The sequence below is a fragment of the Equus asinus genome, chromosome 4 (assembly GCF_041296235.1).
Source record: "Equus asinus isolate D_3611 breed Donkey chromosome 4, EquAss-T2T_v2, whole genome shotgun sequence".
Classification (NCBI taxonomy): domain Eukaryota; kingdom Metazoa; phylum Chordata; class Mammalia; order Perissodactyla; family Equidae; genus Equus; species Equus asinus.
This window is the reverse complement of record NC_091793.1, coordinates 80,957,340-80,975,611: the sequence shown is the minus strand read 5'-3', so window position 1 is coordinate 80,975,611 and position 18,272 is coordinate 80,957,340. Positions and strand designations below refer to the sequence as shown.

At 38.4% G+C, this 18,272-nt stretch overlaps 1 protein-coding gene across 5 annotated transcripts in view; it reads right to left on the bottom strand.

Moving 5' to 3' along the window:
- The window catches only part of THSD7B (thrombospondin type 1 domain containing 7B), a 799,570-nt gene that overhangs the window by 327,557 nt on the left and 453,741 nt on the right, over positions 1-18,272 (bottom strand). For all 5 annotated transcript variants that reach the window (XM_044768990.2, XM_044768984.2, XM_070507604.1 and 2 more), the window contains one exon: positions 138-267. In XM_044768990.2, coding sequence (XP_044624925.1) covers positions 138-267 — 130 coding nt within the window. The remainder of the gene's footprint in view (positions 1-137; positions 268-18,272) is intronic.

The following is an 18,272-nucleotide window of genomic DNA, read 5'->3' as shown; positions in this document are numbered from 1 at the left end:
GATAAACAACATTACCTCATCTTATTCCTCACTAAGCAATCATATTTTATATGAAAGAAAATAGGTCAGATTTTATATGAAAGAAAATAGGTCAGATTTTATACTAAAGTCTAATGATTAACTCTGAAGGTAATTACCGATATATGGGGCACATTGAGACATCTTCACATTCTCGCTCTTCAAATAAGGTATCTGGGCACTCCTGGCCTCCGTTGGCTGCTTCTTGAATGATAATCCTGTATCGAGACTGTTTTATTGTGGCATTTCCTGAAGAAAAGGAGAAATAAAATTATAGTGCCCTTTTAGGTGGAGAAAAATCCAGGGTTAGGAAGCAATTGAAAAAAAAAAGAGATGAGGTAAGAGCATGTGAAAGGACTAGCTGGGAAACGAGAATAAGAAGCAGAGACCCAGGTTTTATACTTAACAGTAGACTCAATCTTACTTCTATGAGATAGACACGTAATACTTAATAACCGTGATTTCAAATCTACTTATTCTAACAGGTAAAGATTGTTTCCCATCGTCTTAATGTATTTTAAATGAATCATAATCTATATTACCTGTGGCATAAGAGTTACATTGCATAATCTGAGAGGGCCCAGAAACCCTCTTTGATCTCAAAATAACAGCTCAAGGAGCTAGGGTTTTACTACTGGCAATCCACTCCTTCGGGCAAGGAACTTCCTTCTGTTGGCTACTTTTTACAACGCAAACACTCTTCTTAAAATTGATACATTACTAATGTATTTATTTATGGGTATTGGCTTATTAGATTTCTTATTTCTCATTACCTGAGACAATATGCATGTAATTGAAATTTAGGGAAGAGGCACTAAAATTGTGATGGAACAAAATATTGTCTACTTCATGGTTTTGCTGAGAAGCAGAAGTATTAACAGGCACCTCAATAAAAAGACAGCTGATGTTTGCTTTAATGTGTTGGAGCCTTCATTTCATAATCTTTAGATGCCTTCTGAATCAACAACAGCAACAAAAATCAATTATAGTTATAGTGGTTATCAACTACTTCAATTACTATATGCAAGTTATTGAACTAGATAAGAAGATACGAATTCTTGAGCTTACATTTAAACAGAAACAAAAAGGAGCAGATAGATACACAACTAGTTACAAGCCATTGTAGGGAGAGAAGTGACAGACAGGGGTGCAGTGTTAGGAGAATATAGAAGAAAGAGCGATAATTTGTGTCCCTGGAAACCAGACAGATCACGGAGGAAGCAGATTGTATTATGGGACTTGAAGTCTGAACAGGAAAAAGAAAAATGACTGAAGTCATTTCAAGGCAAGAAACAATTTTTTCTTTTCTTTTCTTTTCTTTTTTTTTTTTTTTTTTTGCTGAGGAAGATTAGCCCTGAGTTAACATCTGTGCCAATCTTCCTCCACTTTATATGTGGATTGCTGCTACAGCATAGCTGATGTGTGGTGTAGATCTGTGCCCGGGATCCAAACCCACAAACCCAGGCCACTGAAGTGGAGCACGTGGAATTTAACCACTATGCCACGGGGCTGGCCCCAAGAAAACTGTTTGAGTAAAGACACTGAAATATAAGGAATGGAATGGAATAAGGCACATGGAATTTATAGAGAAAGACATGCAACTGCATTCAGAAGGAAGATGTGTGTGTATGGCTTGTGTGTGTGCACATATGGAGGGTTATAAAGAATGGAGAGCAGGGGAGTGTAGGAGAAAATGGAGTTAACTGGTAGGTTTGAGACAGATAATGGATCTAACTATGTTAAGAAGAACATTTCTAGAAAGCCAGTAAACTAAGTGGAGTAAAATAAAAGAAAAAAAAAAAGGAGGTTTCATTAAAATTATTTATTCACATGGTTTTAAAAAAATCATTAGCACAAAAAGGCTCATAGTGAGAAGCAATTGACCCACAAGCCATTCCCTGCCCTCCTCCTCCCAGAATATTTGGAACCGTTTCTGCATTTAGTTCTTCTGTGGTTATCTCCAAATCTATAAATAATATGCTTATGCCATTACTTCTTGATTTATTAACTTTAGACATCATCTGACTTTCTGCTGTAATTGACAAGAGTTTACTTTGCACCACCTTTCAACTTTTTATAATTATATCACTATTTTTATGCCTCTACTGGTTATTTAAAAGCTTTAAACAAGCCATATTTTTTTCAGTCCCACTCCTTACTCCTGTCCTCCATCAGACCAGCCGCCACAATTCTAAAGTGTCTTCCTGGGTAGATGAGCTTCCCCTTCTATTGCCACCCACATTCCTGCTGAGTTAGGTCATGCTTTCCTGTGCTGTGTCACAGTTTCTCGGCTCTTCAGTCTTTGTCCATTACATCTTTCATAAATGAGTTTTGGCGCTCTCATCCTTCAATGGTCCTCTCCTTTTGTTTTGGATGAGGAGTTAGGGCTTTTAAAATTCATTTTTATTATTTTAATGAGATTATGAGTAAAAGGGGAGACCAAGACATTTACACATTTCATGATCTTGAATTATAAATTAAGGAGATGTATGGGATATTATCTATATCATATTACATATTATATACATTTTCTACATCTATTCTATTACAGATCTCCTTTTTTTTCCTTTTCCATTTTTAATCTGCTCCATATCCAGGGAACTGATCATATTAGAAGTGTATCAGTGACCCCCTTCTCCATTTGCTTCTGGTTAGGTTTGGCCAGTGGGCAGATGGGGCACACAATGGAAGGAAATAAAGATGGCAAGAGGAGAGAGAGATAGATTGGGGTATTTATTTCACCAGATTTTATCCTCTGGATCATCTCAAGATGGTTTCCTACCCCTACCCAAATCCCCAGTTCCTGTGAAGGGGACACTTCTACAGCTACCTTCTCTGAGATCTAACTACTCCAACCCCTACCAACTTTCAGGCTCCCAACGTGGGTAGTCCAGGTACTGAACCATCTCCTGTTAATTTAAGTTACCCTGCCCATTCCTTTGTAAATACTCCCTTCGTTAAATTTTACCCAGTTGCCCCATTTGAGTGGGCCACTTGTTTCTTGCCAGGACATGCTAATAAATCAAGGAAGACAATCTACTATTTGAGAGAAAGGAATGCTATAATTGGCCCCTCTCTAAAAGTAGTTAAAGCCCTCTGAGGAGTATGAAACACAAGGTAAAAAAGAAAAAAAAAACTATAATTAAAACAGTTCTACATAATAATGCAAAAGCAATCTCAATTTCAGTGGGGACATCTTTATAAATAATAACTCCTTTAGGAAAAAGTCTCTTCTCCCACTCTCAATTAATTCCAATTACACTCTACTTACTCTGAAAATCATTTTTTACCTTTAGGATATGTATGTGAATGGGTGTGTGTGTGTGTGTGTGTGCACATGTGTGTTTTGTCCAAGTGTTATCTTAGGTGACCAGAAACAAAGATTGAACACAATAGGAAGAACGAAAGGGATGACTTTACCTCACACTGAGAGAAAACATGGATCAATGCCTCTCCCTTCACACTGCATGCACGTGCAAACACAAAGCACATGCACCACACAAAGGACACTCGCATGCAGAGGTGCTCTGGTTTCTGGTGTAACTCTAGGGCAAATAATTCAAAGTTTGGGAAAAACAGCTGCATTGATTATCACATTCTAAAGTGGTTCGGGTGGAGGTTGAGAAGGATGGGTTCTACAGGTAAAACAAATTTTTAGAATAGCGGTAAGGTATTTCCGGAAAGAAAATTGACTGCCACTGTACAGAAATGAAGAAGAATTTATAGGTATTTGAAGAGAGAGAGAAAGATAAGGGAGGATCTTAAGATAGGGAAACAACACCAGGATCTGTGAGAGATTTGCTACGAGTTTCTCTTTCTGTGTGAATGTGTGTATTTCTTTCTCCTTGAACTTTGGAATAGTCACATTTAATATTCGGTTTAAAAGGAATTTTCCCCTCGGTATGGTGTAAGTGCCTCAATTTATGACCAAACCTACAGCAGAGTCAGTTACACACAACAGACATGATTTAGCCGGCATCATGGGAAACTCAAGGGCAGGCATCATCTAAACTTGGGACAGAGCAGTCAACAGTCTTCTCACTCCAGCTCTACTTTGAAGCCAGCATGAGGGTAACAGTTTTGTATCAAGGAAGGACAATGATTCCAGAAATCCAAGAGGTAATTAGAAACAGAAGAAGTAGACACCAGCCCCATGGCCGAGTGGTCAAGCTCACATGCTCTGTTTCCCTGGGCCTGGACTTAGCACCACTCATCAAGCCATGCTGTGGTGGCATCCCACATTGAGGAACTAGAATGACCTACAACTAGGATATACAACTATGTACTGGGGATTTGGGGAGAAAAAAAAATGGAAGATTGGCAACAGCTGTTAGCTCAAGGCCAACATTTCTCACCAAAGGAAAAGAAAGAAAAAGAAAAACGAAGAAGTAGATGCCTCTGGCAGCATCCAACATCATGGTTTGAAGTCAGACAAGAGAGAATGAACAAAAGGCTAAGTGAAGCTCTCAGAAAGTGATGTCAAGCAGAGCCTCTCTTTCCACTGAACACACAAGAAGAAAAGGATTGCTGGGAAGTAGATAAAGAAAGAGGAAGATAGTGGCTTTGCAAGTGGCAAACATTTGGATTACATATGTGTGTAAAACGTAGTAGAAGTTTCCAGGAAACATCACCTTAATCTATATTGGATCCACTTCTGAACATTTTGCACATGCTATCTTATTTTATTATTGCAACACTTTACGAGGTTGGTATTACTACTACTATGATTGCTATTATTCCCATTTTACAAATAAGAAAATGGAAGGTGGGAGAGTTACATAATTTGCCCAAAGTCACCTAGCTAGGATTAAAACTGTGGTTAAACAGACATCAAAGCCCATAATCTTCCCGTAAGAGACTTAATAGTAAGATGTAGAGAGAGGGGCATTCCAGGGACAAGTTCATGTCACAGCTCCTTAGTCATTCCCAAGAGATCTTTTTCCTTTTCTAATCAGTTCTTCAATAGTACCCTGTTGGCAGAAGTCTTCAAGTGTCAATAAAAACACGGTGTGTGAGGGCCTTTGTGAGTGATGCTTCCAACCTCATTAGGGCTATGAAAAACAACAATAAATTAAAGTGCTTGTTTGCAAACATAAACAACTGCTCAAGCATGATTACGGCTAATAAACAACTAGTCTAATTTCAATTTTGATTTATGCATATTTTATTATCACTAAGTCATCAGGCATGATTAAACATAAGTTATTAATTATAGTCAAAAGAAGTAACACTCAAAGAAGATGTCAACTTAAAGATCAAGAACCATATTTAATATAGGAAATATACAAGTGAGCTAGAAACATTGAGGGACAGTTACAGATTCCCTGTGAAGGTCTACACCAGTCTCTCCCAAAAAGATGGCAGCAAAGGTGGAGGGAATCAGGATGTAAAGAGCACCTCTGGGAGATTCACAGCCAGGTAAGCTGGGGTGCATCACACCAAATTGAAGAGTCATGACTGTTTAGCTCTGGTGCCAGGGTTATTCAATCAACGATTTGGAGTAAAGAACTGCCCCTAAGTTTCCAATCAGTTTGCACTGTAAGAGTAGGGAAAAAGCAAGCAGAGCACAGGAGAGCAGCGTGAACATACACCCTGGCCGAGGGGAGAGGCAGGGCTGGAGAAGAACACAGGAGGATAGGGCTCCTAAAGGCAAGTGGATGTGCAAAGTAGGTGCAGGACGTTTACATATCAGCAATGTGCACAGATATTCCAATGCAATCTGCAGAATTCTAAAGGTAGTTTTTTAAAAAATGACCACTCTAGCTTTCCCTTTTTTCTCAAATATCTCCATTACTAATAGCTCTAATAGATCTCTGTGACCCATTCTGCTTCATGGCACCAATATTCTTCCAAGCTTATTGCCTTGGAACTCTTGGTTGTCACCTGGTGCTCTCTTTCCTCCTCCTCACTTACACATCCAGTTCACCATTAAGCAAACAAAACCAAAAATCTGCTGACGATTCCTCTTTAATTGGTCCTGAAGCCAAAACATGGCACCAATGATATTTTAAGATTCATATCATAAACAACTACACGTTAAATATTCCCAGGAGTTGAGTTACAACTCGAGGGTCTTTTAGACTTCAGGCAATTCCTTTAACCTTGAGATGCCTCAGCTTCCTTGGCTACAAAACAGGTCAAATAAAAGTTTTTATTTCATACAATCACTGTGAGGATTAAATGAGATACTGCATGTAATACATGTACATATTGCCTGGTACAAGAGGTCTTCTCTAGCATAATAGGAGTTCATACAAGACTCATGCAAGTTCATGCAAGTGAGAAGAAAGATGAAAGAAAACAGACGAGGAAATTCTTCAATGGATGACGCTCTTTCTAATTAAAAGAAAAATGTAACAAATTGGTCTTCTGTTCAGTGCTGGGTCTCATCCACATTCTAAACATCTAGGAGTAGACTATGAGTGGCTTAAAATCATTCCCTGTTCCTGGTAAATTAAACTACAGTTGCCACACAGTTAGTACTAACCACCTTCTCATAACATTGGAGAAGAAGGGACAGGGTGTGTAAATGTTCCGTTGGTTCAGGGCAGTCCTGATGAATGCCTGTTATCCTGACTTAAATATTAATAGCTCATCCACTCACTTTCAGAAGTGCCTCAGTTGGTGTGAGAAATTGTATGATCAATTGGGAAGAAGACTGCCCCTCCATGTGAATGCAAGAAACAAGCACATTTCGTTTCTCACTGCAGCGTAGGGTTGCATTTCCAATGTGTGGAAAAGGTAAACTGCACTGCTGTTCTTAAAATTATCTCTTCAATCTGACCACTGGACTTTTTTATTTCTTGCCACAGAATTCTGCTTGGGACAGCTGCTCATGTTTCAGAAGACGACTGTTTTGTGCCCCAAGCACACTTGCTCATGAATCATTAAATTAAAAATTAAAGGGCAAGGAGAGTATAGGGCTTACCTCAAAATAATCAACTGGAGCTACTTTATACGTGTTGTTATGATAGAAACATCACAAGTAGATGCTAAATAACTAAAGAGAACTGGCATTTAATCAAAGTGGAGCATGAATACAAGGAGAAAATTTTCACTTGGCAAAAATTCCAGATGGTCATTGAGAAATCTGTTTCTAAGTCAACTCTATAGTCAGACAGGGATCACGATACAATATTAGGCAGCCAAGTTTCTTCAACATTAAATCCCCTAAAAAGTACATTCTCTTTACTGACTAATTACACACAAGAGAATACCCCTTTCTAGTTTACTCACAACCATTGTTGAGATTTAAACAGAGTCCATTTCCTTTGTAGAAAAGATATAAACCAGGATTCACCACCAGCCCAACTATCTCCCACTTAAATTTAGAGAAATAGATACTGTGACTCTGAGTTCTCATAGGGAAGCACTTACCACATACAGTGTTATCATCATCGATAAATATTTATCAGGCGTCTGCTATACGTAGGCGACGCACCTAGGTGTTGTGTGTTAGACTGCAATGTACATACATGCATTATTAAATCTCCCCAGTGAAGCACAAGTGAAATTTGATGGATGGATAAGAATGCAGAAGTTCTCCATAGTTTTAGAAGCATTCAGCAATGATAGTATAAACTTTGTATTTATTATCCAAAAGCCACCAATCCAGCAATGCTCTCTTTGTTCAAGGAGAAATGGAGGGCTTAAGTGGTGAAAAATGCAATGCCCTAGAAGAACTATGAGTAGGAAGTTTTCATATCCTTCCTTCCTATTCGTCTTGGTGTTCCTTATATAGAGCAGATACCTCAAGAGCAGCCTCCTTCCCCAGAATTCCCTCCCCGCCTAGATTGCCATGTGCTTCAAAATGCACACGGAGCCAAAAACCTTATCTATATATGAATGAAATTAAACACAATTGCAAAGCTTTTCTGCTAAACTTCCCAGAAACTTTGAAAATAGTCTCCAGGATATCCACACACTTCTTTTCATTTTGAAACACTGCCTGAAAAAAATGTATTCTGTATTCTTAAATTTTCATAGTCATCATTCACTTTGCAACAGAGGCCAAATTCATGGCTCTGGCAACAGACAAGACCTCCAGGGCTCTGATTTCTAATCCCAGCTCATTATTGAATTGCTAAATGACCTTGGTCAATGCACTTAACCTTTCAGAGCTTCAATTTTGCTTGTCCTATGTGGATAATACTGTGGAGACAAGCCACAAGACAGCTGTTGGGAATGCCTAATTAAATGGAATTTAAAGCATTTTGTAAACGTAATATACATATATATATATAACTAACCACTGAACTTAAAATTCTTTAAATGCAAGCCCTTACCACAGATTTCAGAAGAAGCCACTCATTTTATATCTGGATAAAATATCAAGGATGACAGTCAAGGCAAGTAAACATTTCCTCTCTTTCGTAGGCACCACACGCTCATTGAAGTCTATGCAATAGTTCTAATTTCCAGGGACTATCTCCAATTGCCTCTACTTCCTATCCTCAACCACTGGTGCTCTTAAAATGTCTCCAATCTGGAGCACTAACCTTATCAAGCAGTGAAGGTCTTTGAGCCTGGCCCTTTCTCTCTCTACATATCAGAACTGAAGTCACCTTCAGCTGCTCTTCACGTCTACTCAATTCATGTGGTCCTTAACCCTGGCTGCATATTAGAATCTCAAGGGATCCTTTTACAAACTCCTAATGCTCCCTCAACTCAAACCATTTAAAACAGAATCTCTGGTGGATAGGGCTCAAGTATTGGTATGTTTAAAAAATCTCCAGGGCAAGGAACCACTGATTTAGCACAATTTAATTCTAGCATTTCTTATTCATCCACTATGTAAAAGAGGAAAAAGACAATGCAGCATGCTTAACCAAGCAATAGAAAACAAATGAGCACCAGCTAAATCACTACTGCTCTCCACACATTTAAAAAACGCAAACTGCCCTATAGCTAAGTACATCATAATGAGTATAACTGGAAATGTATACTATAAATGAGGAGGGTTAACAACACTATTTATAATGATGAGTTGCACGGGTCTTTTCTTCTTGCCAATGTGTGCTGAAATGACAGGGATTTATTTTTCCCCCTATCCTGACCCCTTTTTATTTTAGCAGATGAAATGTCTAGTGGCTGCCTGCTACAAGGCTCCCTAATGCGTTGCACTCTATCAGCATTAAGACTGAAATGTACTGTAACACCATACCGCACTGTATACAGACAGGTTTTGGGGAACACAGATGTCATCCAAGATAGAAGCTCAAGAGGCTGTCATCATTGTTAAGCATGAATACTGAACTATATATTATAAAGACCCTTTTAAATAATCCATGTTGCCCTAACCTATTAATGCTTTATATACTCATAGGAATAAAGGATGCTATTCATGCTTGGCATTGTGCTGACAGCTAGAGGACAGAAGGTCTCCAGGTCAAGTTTACATGTCATAGCACAATGAGGACAACTCAGGCATGCATAGCTAGCAACTTCAGATTGTCAGTTCCTCCATTCTTCTTAGAGGAGAGTGAAGTGTATCGCTTGGCCATTTGCTATACAGAGCTTGACGTGTTCTGAATGAATCACGAAGGGAAGCAGAAAATGACACCCCAAAATATACCGCTTTGGCATATTGATTATTTTGAATTAATGGTATTTGAAAAACAGCCAGGGCAAGCTCTGACCCTACTTTGTGCCCCCAAAAGCAGGAGATAAATCTTGCATGTGAAGGGTACCTTCCCTGTACCAGGAGGGCAGAAGGCATCCTTATCACCAGAGACAGGGAATTTAGGGCTGAGAGTGCTGTACAAACAAACCTTGTTACTTCTTCCAATTTACTACCCCAAGACCAAACCCCTTTATCTTGTCAATTCTTCATAAATATATTGTTTCTAAGTCTAAAAGGTATAAAATTGGTCACTTCTTTGAGTCTCATATTTTTATGGGACTCCTGTACATACAAAATTAAATTTGTCTTTCTCCTGTTAAGCTGTCTTATGTCAATTTAATTATTAGACCAGCTGGAGAACCTAGAAGGAAAGAAGGGAAAATTCTTCCTCCCCTAAACCACCACTCACTGCGGCTCAACCACACAAATCTTGGTTTCTGCAACTCTTTGCATCTTTCTAGGATGTGTCTACACGTAAAAACTGGTGTCTCTGAATGAAAGGCGCAGGGAATCACTCAGACATTAATATCAGTTGTGATATTAAAGTTTTTGTTTTAGGGATAGTGGCAAGACAAGTTAAAGTAAAATAACTCTGTGAAGGCAAACCAATTAAAATAAAGTTTTTTTTAATTTTTAACTACAAATTCTAGCACAAGGTAGACAAAGACTCTTAATCATCCTTTCTATTCATGAGGTACATGTTATTGCATATCTTGCTGTCTTCATTATTTTGTAGCACCAAAATAAAGTCACTGGTTTTACAAATTCCTTTCTTGGCTTAGTGTTGATATAACAACGTGACTTTTTAGAATCAGTGAGTCTGGAATCCCAGGTCTGCGAACTCGGGAAAATTACTTATCTTCTGGTGTCTCAAAGAGAAATAATTAGAATACCTTATTTGGGGCTTTGAAGATGAATAATCAGGTAATGGAATGTAAAGTAGTTAGTTCAGGGTTTGGAATCTGGTAATACATAAAAACGTTAGTAGACAGGTTAGTGTAGGGGATGGATTAAGTGTACTATCTCTCTCTCTTCATCTAGATAACCCCTATGCTTCCTTTGAGACTGAACCTTTTTCAAAATGTCTTTCCACCCCACCCTCAGCCAAGCGCCCTCCTCATGCTTCCGTGGATCTACAAAGGTCATGTTGCATCTTTTTGTCTTCTTGTCTCTCTGTGCCTTCAGACAGTGAGCCTCTCCAAGTCTTATTGTAGTGCTTAAAACCTAGAAGGCACATAACAAATGATTGTTGAATAAATAAAAGGATGAATGAGTGAAAATCATGACCAGATGAACATATAGCCATCTTTGTTGTTAGTGCCATGGAGTTGATTCACACTCCTAGCAACACTGCATACAGCAGAGCAAAACCCTGCCAGTCCTTTGGCTCCATCCTCTCATCTTCCAGCACTGTATCAGACAATGATCTCCTGCTATTCATGACCAATTTTTTCGGCAGTGGGTGGCCAGGTCTTTCTTCCTAGTGTGTCTTAGTCTGGAAGCTCCGCTAAAACCTGTCCACCATAGGTGACCCTGCTAGTATTTAAAATACTGGTGGCATTGCTTTCAGCATCACAGCAACATGCAGCTGCCACAGAATGACAAGTGACAGATGAGTGGCGTGGTTCCCTGACCAGGAAACGAACCCAGGCTGCAGTAGTGACAGCACCAAATCTTAATCACTAGACCACCAGGGCTGGCTATATAGCCATCTAAAAAACATTGTTTTTCTTGAATGGGAAGTTGGAGACATTAGTTTCTAGCAATAAGGCAGACTACATATCTGCAGAAACTCTGCCATCACAAAGAAACTTGAATGCTGGAGAAGTTTGTTTTTTAATTCAGTTTCAAATGTTTATCTTTTTAATTTGGAAGTTTTTAAATATATAAAATGAACCCAATGTATTGGTCCATCAGCTTCAATAATTACATGGGCCAATATTTCTCATCTATACCCCTAACCACTCCCACACACACAAATTATTTCAAAGAATATTGAGACATATTATCATTTCATCTGTAAATATTTCAGAATAGATTTATAAAAGATAAAGGCTCTCTTTTAAACATAACCATAGGAACAACTACCATATATAGAAATACTAATACCAATTAAAATACTCATAAATACCCAACTGTCATTGAGTTACAATTTGGGTCCCAATTGTCAATTGGGTTATAATTGGTTGACATGTCCTACAGGTTCCTCTTCCTTTTCTTTTTTGTTTCCTTTGCAATTCTCTTTGAAATGATTTTTAAAATATTCTATAAATGCATGGCTAAAAATGTAAGAAATTAAGGGAAATTTCTGGAGCACTAGCCCTTGGGGAAATTTCTCCACTGCTGGTGGTTAAAGTCTGGATTTTAATGCCTATAAAAAATCAGTAAACAGGAGACAAAGCCCACTGCCAGAGCACAGGGCAAGGTTTGGTCAGACACAAGCCCCTCCACACACAGACAAATAAAGCCTGAGTCCCTTGGTGTGTGGACTAGGGAAAAACCTGCTCTGACAGAGAGAAAGAGTGGGCATGCTTTTCTCTCTTGGCCTTGACTCTAGAAGGAACAGAAAAAGATGAAAGAAGTCACCCAGAGATTTCCTATCCAGATGCCTCTATGTGTGTATGTGTGGAGCTGGAATTCACACTATTCTATGTGGAAGAGAGCCCAAGACATAACTGTTGATAAGGCGATCTAAATTGCTCTGGAAGAAGAATATTGAAATCCTCTAAGTAGGAGATACCATTCTAGAAATTAGGAATACAACAAAACAAAAGAAAAAACCTTAGTCTTGGCCTCATGGACTTTACATTCTAGTGGAAAGGGAAAGACAGTAAAAACATAAATGTCAAATATTTAGTGTTTCATATGCAATTAAATGCTGTGCAAAAACCAAAAACAAAACAAAATGTAGAAAGGGGTGCTAGGGAGTGTGTGCATCCATGTGTGGTAGGAGTGGAGGAGAGTTGTCATTTTAAACTTCAAAAGCCTCAACAGGAAGGGACTATTTGAGCAACAACATGAAGGAAGTTTGGGCGTCATCTATATAATATCTAAGAGAAGAGAAGCTTAGGCAGAGTGAATAGTATTGCAAAGGCTCAGAGCCAAATTCCAGAAAGAGCAAGGGAGACAAGAGTGGCTGGATCCTTGGGTATATTGGAGTGAAGAGGAAAGATAAAAAAGGAGGTCAGTGTCCCCAATGGAAAAAAAAAAAATTAGATTCCTATCTAATATCATACTTAAAAATGAATTAGCAAAGACATAAGTAAAATTTACCAAAGGAAAAGATAGGGTAATAGCTCTCTTTTGAACAGGAAAAAATATCTTAAAACACAAAAATGAAAATCATAAAGTAAATGACTGATAAATTCAACTATAATGAAATCAATAATTTCTGCTCATTGAATGGCAAACCTCACCCTGAATGGTAATATTTGTACTACATGGACCAAGCAAGGTTTACTCTCCAGAATATAATCTTCAAAACAATAAGAAAAGTGACCCAAGCACTTACCACATTTCACTTACTTGCCAAGTTCTTTACATTAATCAACTCAACCCTCTCAACGATCCTAAAACAGTTACTCTTATCATTTCCATTTTGCAGGTCAGAGAATGGAGGCACAGAGAGGTTTTGAACGTCATGCAAGGTGCCAATAAGTGATAGAGAGGACTTGAAACTCAAGCAGTCTGGGTCCAGAGGATGTGTTCTTACCTGTTCTGCTTCACTCCCTGTGACCCTACCTCACCCTGCCCCTAATCCCTCCATCCCTCCAATCCTTGAATGCTCTCAGCTGAGTATGAGAAGAATGTAGTCCAATAACATTGTAATCCAATAATCTGGGTTAATGTGTTAGTGATTGGATATGGCAACTGTTTCCAAGAATCAAATCTCAAAGTCAGTTAGGATCCTGGCCCCTAGAGAAAACCAATAAGGACCAGGACCAGTGCCATGGGCATATAACCTGTGTGGGCCCATGGGGCCCCAGGTTCAGTGGAGCTCTTGGTTTAATGTTCTGCTGCAGCTGTCTTGAAATTCTTAGTAATTTTTGAATAAGACACCCACATTTTCATTTTGCTCCGGACCTTGCAAATTATGTTGCTGGTCCTGATAAGAACAGATGGTAATGTGGGGAATTAGTGAGATCCTCTTTGTCTTCGGGCTCATTTTACTCCTTGGAAGCACACACTCAGAGAAGTGACTAGGAAGAGTTTGCTTCATCCTGGAGTTCTGACAGTTGCTTACTGTTTTTGTTTTCTCTTAGCACTTCCTTGAGCAGGAGAAAGGGTTTGCATAATCATCCAGTTACATGAACTCCACAGGATGGGTGAAAAACCCACTACACATCAGGTCATGAAGACACGCTATTAAACAATGTTGAGTTATGGTAATTTATATGCTTACCTATGATTCAGATATTTTTATTCAAGAAAACAGATTGTCCCCATTTCTTCCCAGATAATTCAATAGCCTCATGATTTTCCCACTCATTTCCAATGCTGTCTAACCTCATTATTTTCTGTACTATTTTTTTTTCTGAAATACAAATCTGATTTTATCAAACTCACACTTAAAATTTAAATTATCTATCAGAATTCCAGATAATGTCCAAACTTCTTAGAATGGTATAAATCTCTTCATGAACTGGCTCCTGCATATCTCTCTAACCTAATTCTTATCACTCCTTCATATGCATTATGCATCCCAAGCATCACGAGTTGCCTGTAATTCACTTAATTAAAATGTACCCTGGTGCTGCCAACCCTCTGCACACACATCCCTTCTTCTATCTCTGAGAAACCTGTACTCCATGTTTACTTGGAAACTCCTGATCTACCAAATCTTGCCTCCTCTGACCACTTAACTAGAGCAAGACTCCCTCTTCTTTGTCTGCTTAATACCCTGTGCTCATTCCTGTTATAGAACAAATATGTTTCCATACTTGAATCCCCTACTGAAAAACCCCTTAATTAAAGTAACCTCATCTTATTCGTCTTAATGTTACTAGCAGTTAGCACAAAACTTGGTATATAATAAACCCTACAAAAAGGTTTACTGAACCAAGGATACATTCATTCGTTATCATTCATTCAATAACTATTTTGGCACTTACTTTGTGGCAGTCACTATTCAATGTGTTTCAACAGTGAACAAGACACAGAGCTTACTTTCTAGTTGGGAGAATGATAAGTGCTATAAGGAAAATAACATGGTATAATGAGCAAGGGAAGGTGATTTCTAATAAGGTTGTGAGAGAAAGACTCTCTGAGGCATGACATTTGAACTGAAAACAAAGTGTTGATCAAAAGACACTCATGCAAAGAGCTGGGAAAAGAATATTTTAGGGAGAAGCAGCAAGTGAAAAGCAAGTGAAAGTTTAAACAAGATGGAACAAGCTTGGTCAGAAACGAGGCAAGAGTCTCTGGAGGAGACTAAAGGAAGCAATAGAAGGTAGGACTGGAGTTCACACAGTTGTGGAGCAATGGACTGTGAGGGTGGAGCCCTCTTGATGCTTCCTTCCAAGGGCAGGGAGATCCATTTCCACAGCCCTAATTGTCCCTGAATTCTCTCCACCTCCCTCATTTGTGTCTGCTTTGGGAAGGATGAGTCATCTAAATCATGACTTTGGGAGAAAGAAGTGAACATATGTGGCTCTTCTTTCTCTCTCCTTCTCTTTCTTCAGGATATATCTGCTTAGACAGTGCACATATTCTGAATTGTTCTCAGTCATGCTCATTTAAGTTTTTAGGTGTCCAACATGGACTGTGGCCAGGTAGGTAAGCCTGTCTAATTCTGAGGTTGAGAATCAGCTGATATTTTGATTTTCCTCTGCTTTGACTCTCAATTGCTTCTGAATTTTGGTGTGGGAAAAGGTGGGTGGGAAAAGATAGGTATCCATAAAGTCCAAGACCAAGTAGGAGTTTGTTGGTCATGTATAATTTTATTTCATATTCCATGCAATGTAACAAAATATATATTTACTAAATTCCTATTATTGTTCTGCCAGAAGCAAGTCAATCTCTCTCTCTCTCTCTCTCTCTCATTCTCTCTCCACACACACACACACACACACATACTTCTAAGTATCTTCTGTTTATAAAATTAATAAATCTATGGCTTAAGCTTGAGTACTCATGGATCCTACAACTTACTCAGGGGAGACAAAATGGAGGACAAAGAGGGAATTATCACATGTTGAGCAACTATTACTGAGCTAGCCTCTTCAAGTAGGATAAGAAAGCCCTAGGAGTAAGTTGTCTTACAGATGCTACATGTATATCTATGCTAAAGACGAGCATATGGAGTCTTAGGGAGGTTAGGTAAATTTCATAACATACAACTAGGAAATGGAAACAGCAGGAGTCTATCGAATTATGTTAGATTCTAAAGGTCAAGCTCTTTTCACTACACATGATCAAATTAGAGAGAAGCTCAAGACAGAATTATTACCAAGCACTAAACTGAATATAATCAAATATCAGTTCAAAAAGTGTTGCGGTCATTTAGCAATGGGAGAGGATATTGTGGGTTCAAGTTAGAAATTAACATACCACAGAACTTGTCACTTCATTCACACAATCTACATTCCTACTTTGGTTATCATCCATAAGGTCTCTAAATAAAGTTATGATATGCATATTTTAGGTATCAGAGCAAATTAAATTTAACTTGGAAAAATCTCAAATGGCAGAGAATCTATCATTCCTAGCATACTTTTTTTGGATGTTTTATTCCTTATCATTGAAAACACATCATTCAGTAGATACTCTATCTGAACCATCTCCATGTAGCAGCTTAATTTTGAAGGAACTTAAAGAGATTAGCAGAATATCCAGTGATGACCTTTCTATTACGGAACACTTAAAAGTTGTTTGTCTAAACCAGGAGCCATCTACTTCATTTTGAACAAGAATTTAATATTTCATTGATTTATTATCATACGCAAATTATTTGATGTTCTTATAAAATCTGGAGTTACAAATTGACATATTAAGATCCCAACATTTAACTCCACTTCTAACTCTATGCTTTGTTATAGTAATACAAATTAAATACTTTATAAATCTACCATCATATCAGCTAACTTAGTGAGTGAAAATCTCCTGAAACCACACTCTAATTTAGAATCATATTAAAATGGGACCGAAGTCAAGGAAGTGAACAATAATTATTCTATTAAATTGTAGAAAATAATTTAATAAACTTAAAGTAACACACCAGTTAAATCGAAACTAATTTATTCTATTTCTTCATACAAAGTACATTGAAAGCCTAAAAATAAACTCTTAATTAGGTACCTGGGTTTCTGAAAGGGAACTCACTCACCTCTACAGGCAAATGAGGACTATATTGTATTGCATTGTATTGTCTGCAGAGAATTCTAGAGATTTGAGAAAGAAACCAGCCAGAAGTAAAAACAATTTGAAAAGAAAGAGCATTCGCATCCAAAGAAACACGGATTTTTGCCACCAAGGCTAACAATAAATCATTATGAATATCCATGTGAGCCACAGAATTTACTTATGGTAACGTAGTTTGACTGTTGAAAGAAGGATGTTAATAGTGCTTTAAAGCAACTACTTGATGCAAACTAAGACAGCATAACAGCGGATTTCAGGTACAAAGGACAGAACTTCATGCATCAAATCTACATTTGTTTATTTTGTTTGCTTTTTTTGTTTATTTGATTTTTTTGGGTATGTTAATTTTTTTTTATTTTTTTTAAGACAACACTGTTTGTGATAGACTACTGATAGCAATGATAGCAAGGGATTTTGATAAGAATTCAATACACACAAACTGCATATTTTGTTTGTTTGAAGTATAATATCTGGCCCAGATCATGCTCAGGGTGAGTGCTTTCTCTCTCTTCCCAGTTTTGATTCTATACGAAGGTGTCATTTGACTGCATTTATATTCCCTGCAGCCTCATTTTCCTTTTCTATTTTTCTACTGAATTTACAACAGCTCTCTTCCCAATCTGAAGCTCTGAAGTGAAAAGGGGATGGCTTTTGCGTTGGGAGGTTTTGCCATTCCTCTGCCTAGAGGTCAGCACCTAGAGAGACTGGTGGAAACATAAGGGAGGGAATAAGTCATGTTCTGAATTCTCTCCCAAACAGCCAAGCTTGGGTGTCCCGGACAGTCAATCTCAGAGGTGAACAACCACCACGTCTATCTGAGAGGAATGCTCCTGTAGTCAGTTCCTGCCTCCTTCCTGCACCACTGTCCCCTTCCCTTTCCAGATGGGTCCTGATCTGAGGGGGCTGGTCCACAGGTGGCTGAGTATTGTGGAACCTGAGACAAACTGAGCCACGAAAACTCTCTTACTTGGTAATTTGAATATACAGCCTGAAGGAAAGTGTCTGTCAGTGTTGAGTGCTTGACTTAAGTTTTGCAGAGCAGAGACTGGGACAGCATTTATGGGGCTCCAGATCTGCTAGTTACGATGGTATAGAGATTCAGAGGAAGCCCCTTAGAAGGGGCAGAACACAAATGCACACAGAGAAGCAGAGATGGGAGGAATCACATTGGCTTTGAGAGTTGAAGAGAGAAACCTCAGTTCCTGTTTGCATTTATGGTTTCCATAATGCCTACATAGAATTTTCATCTTATTTTTGAACTTTTGTGAGATTT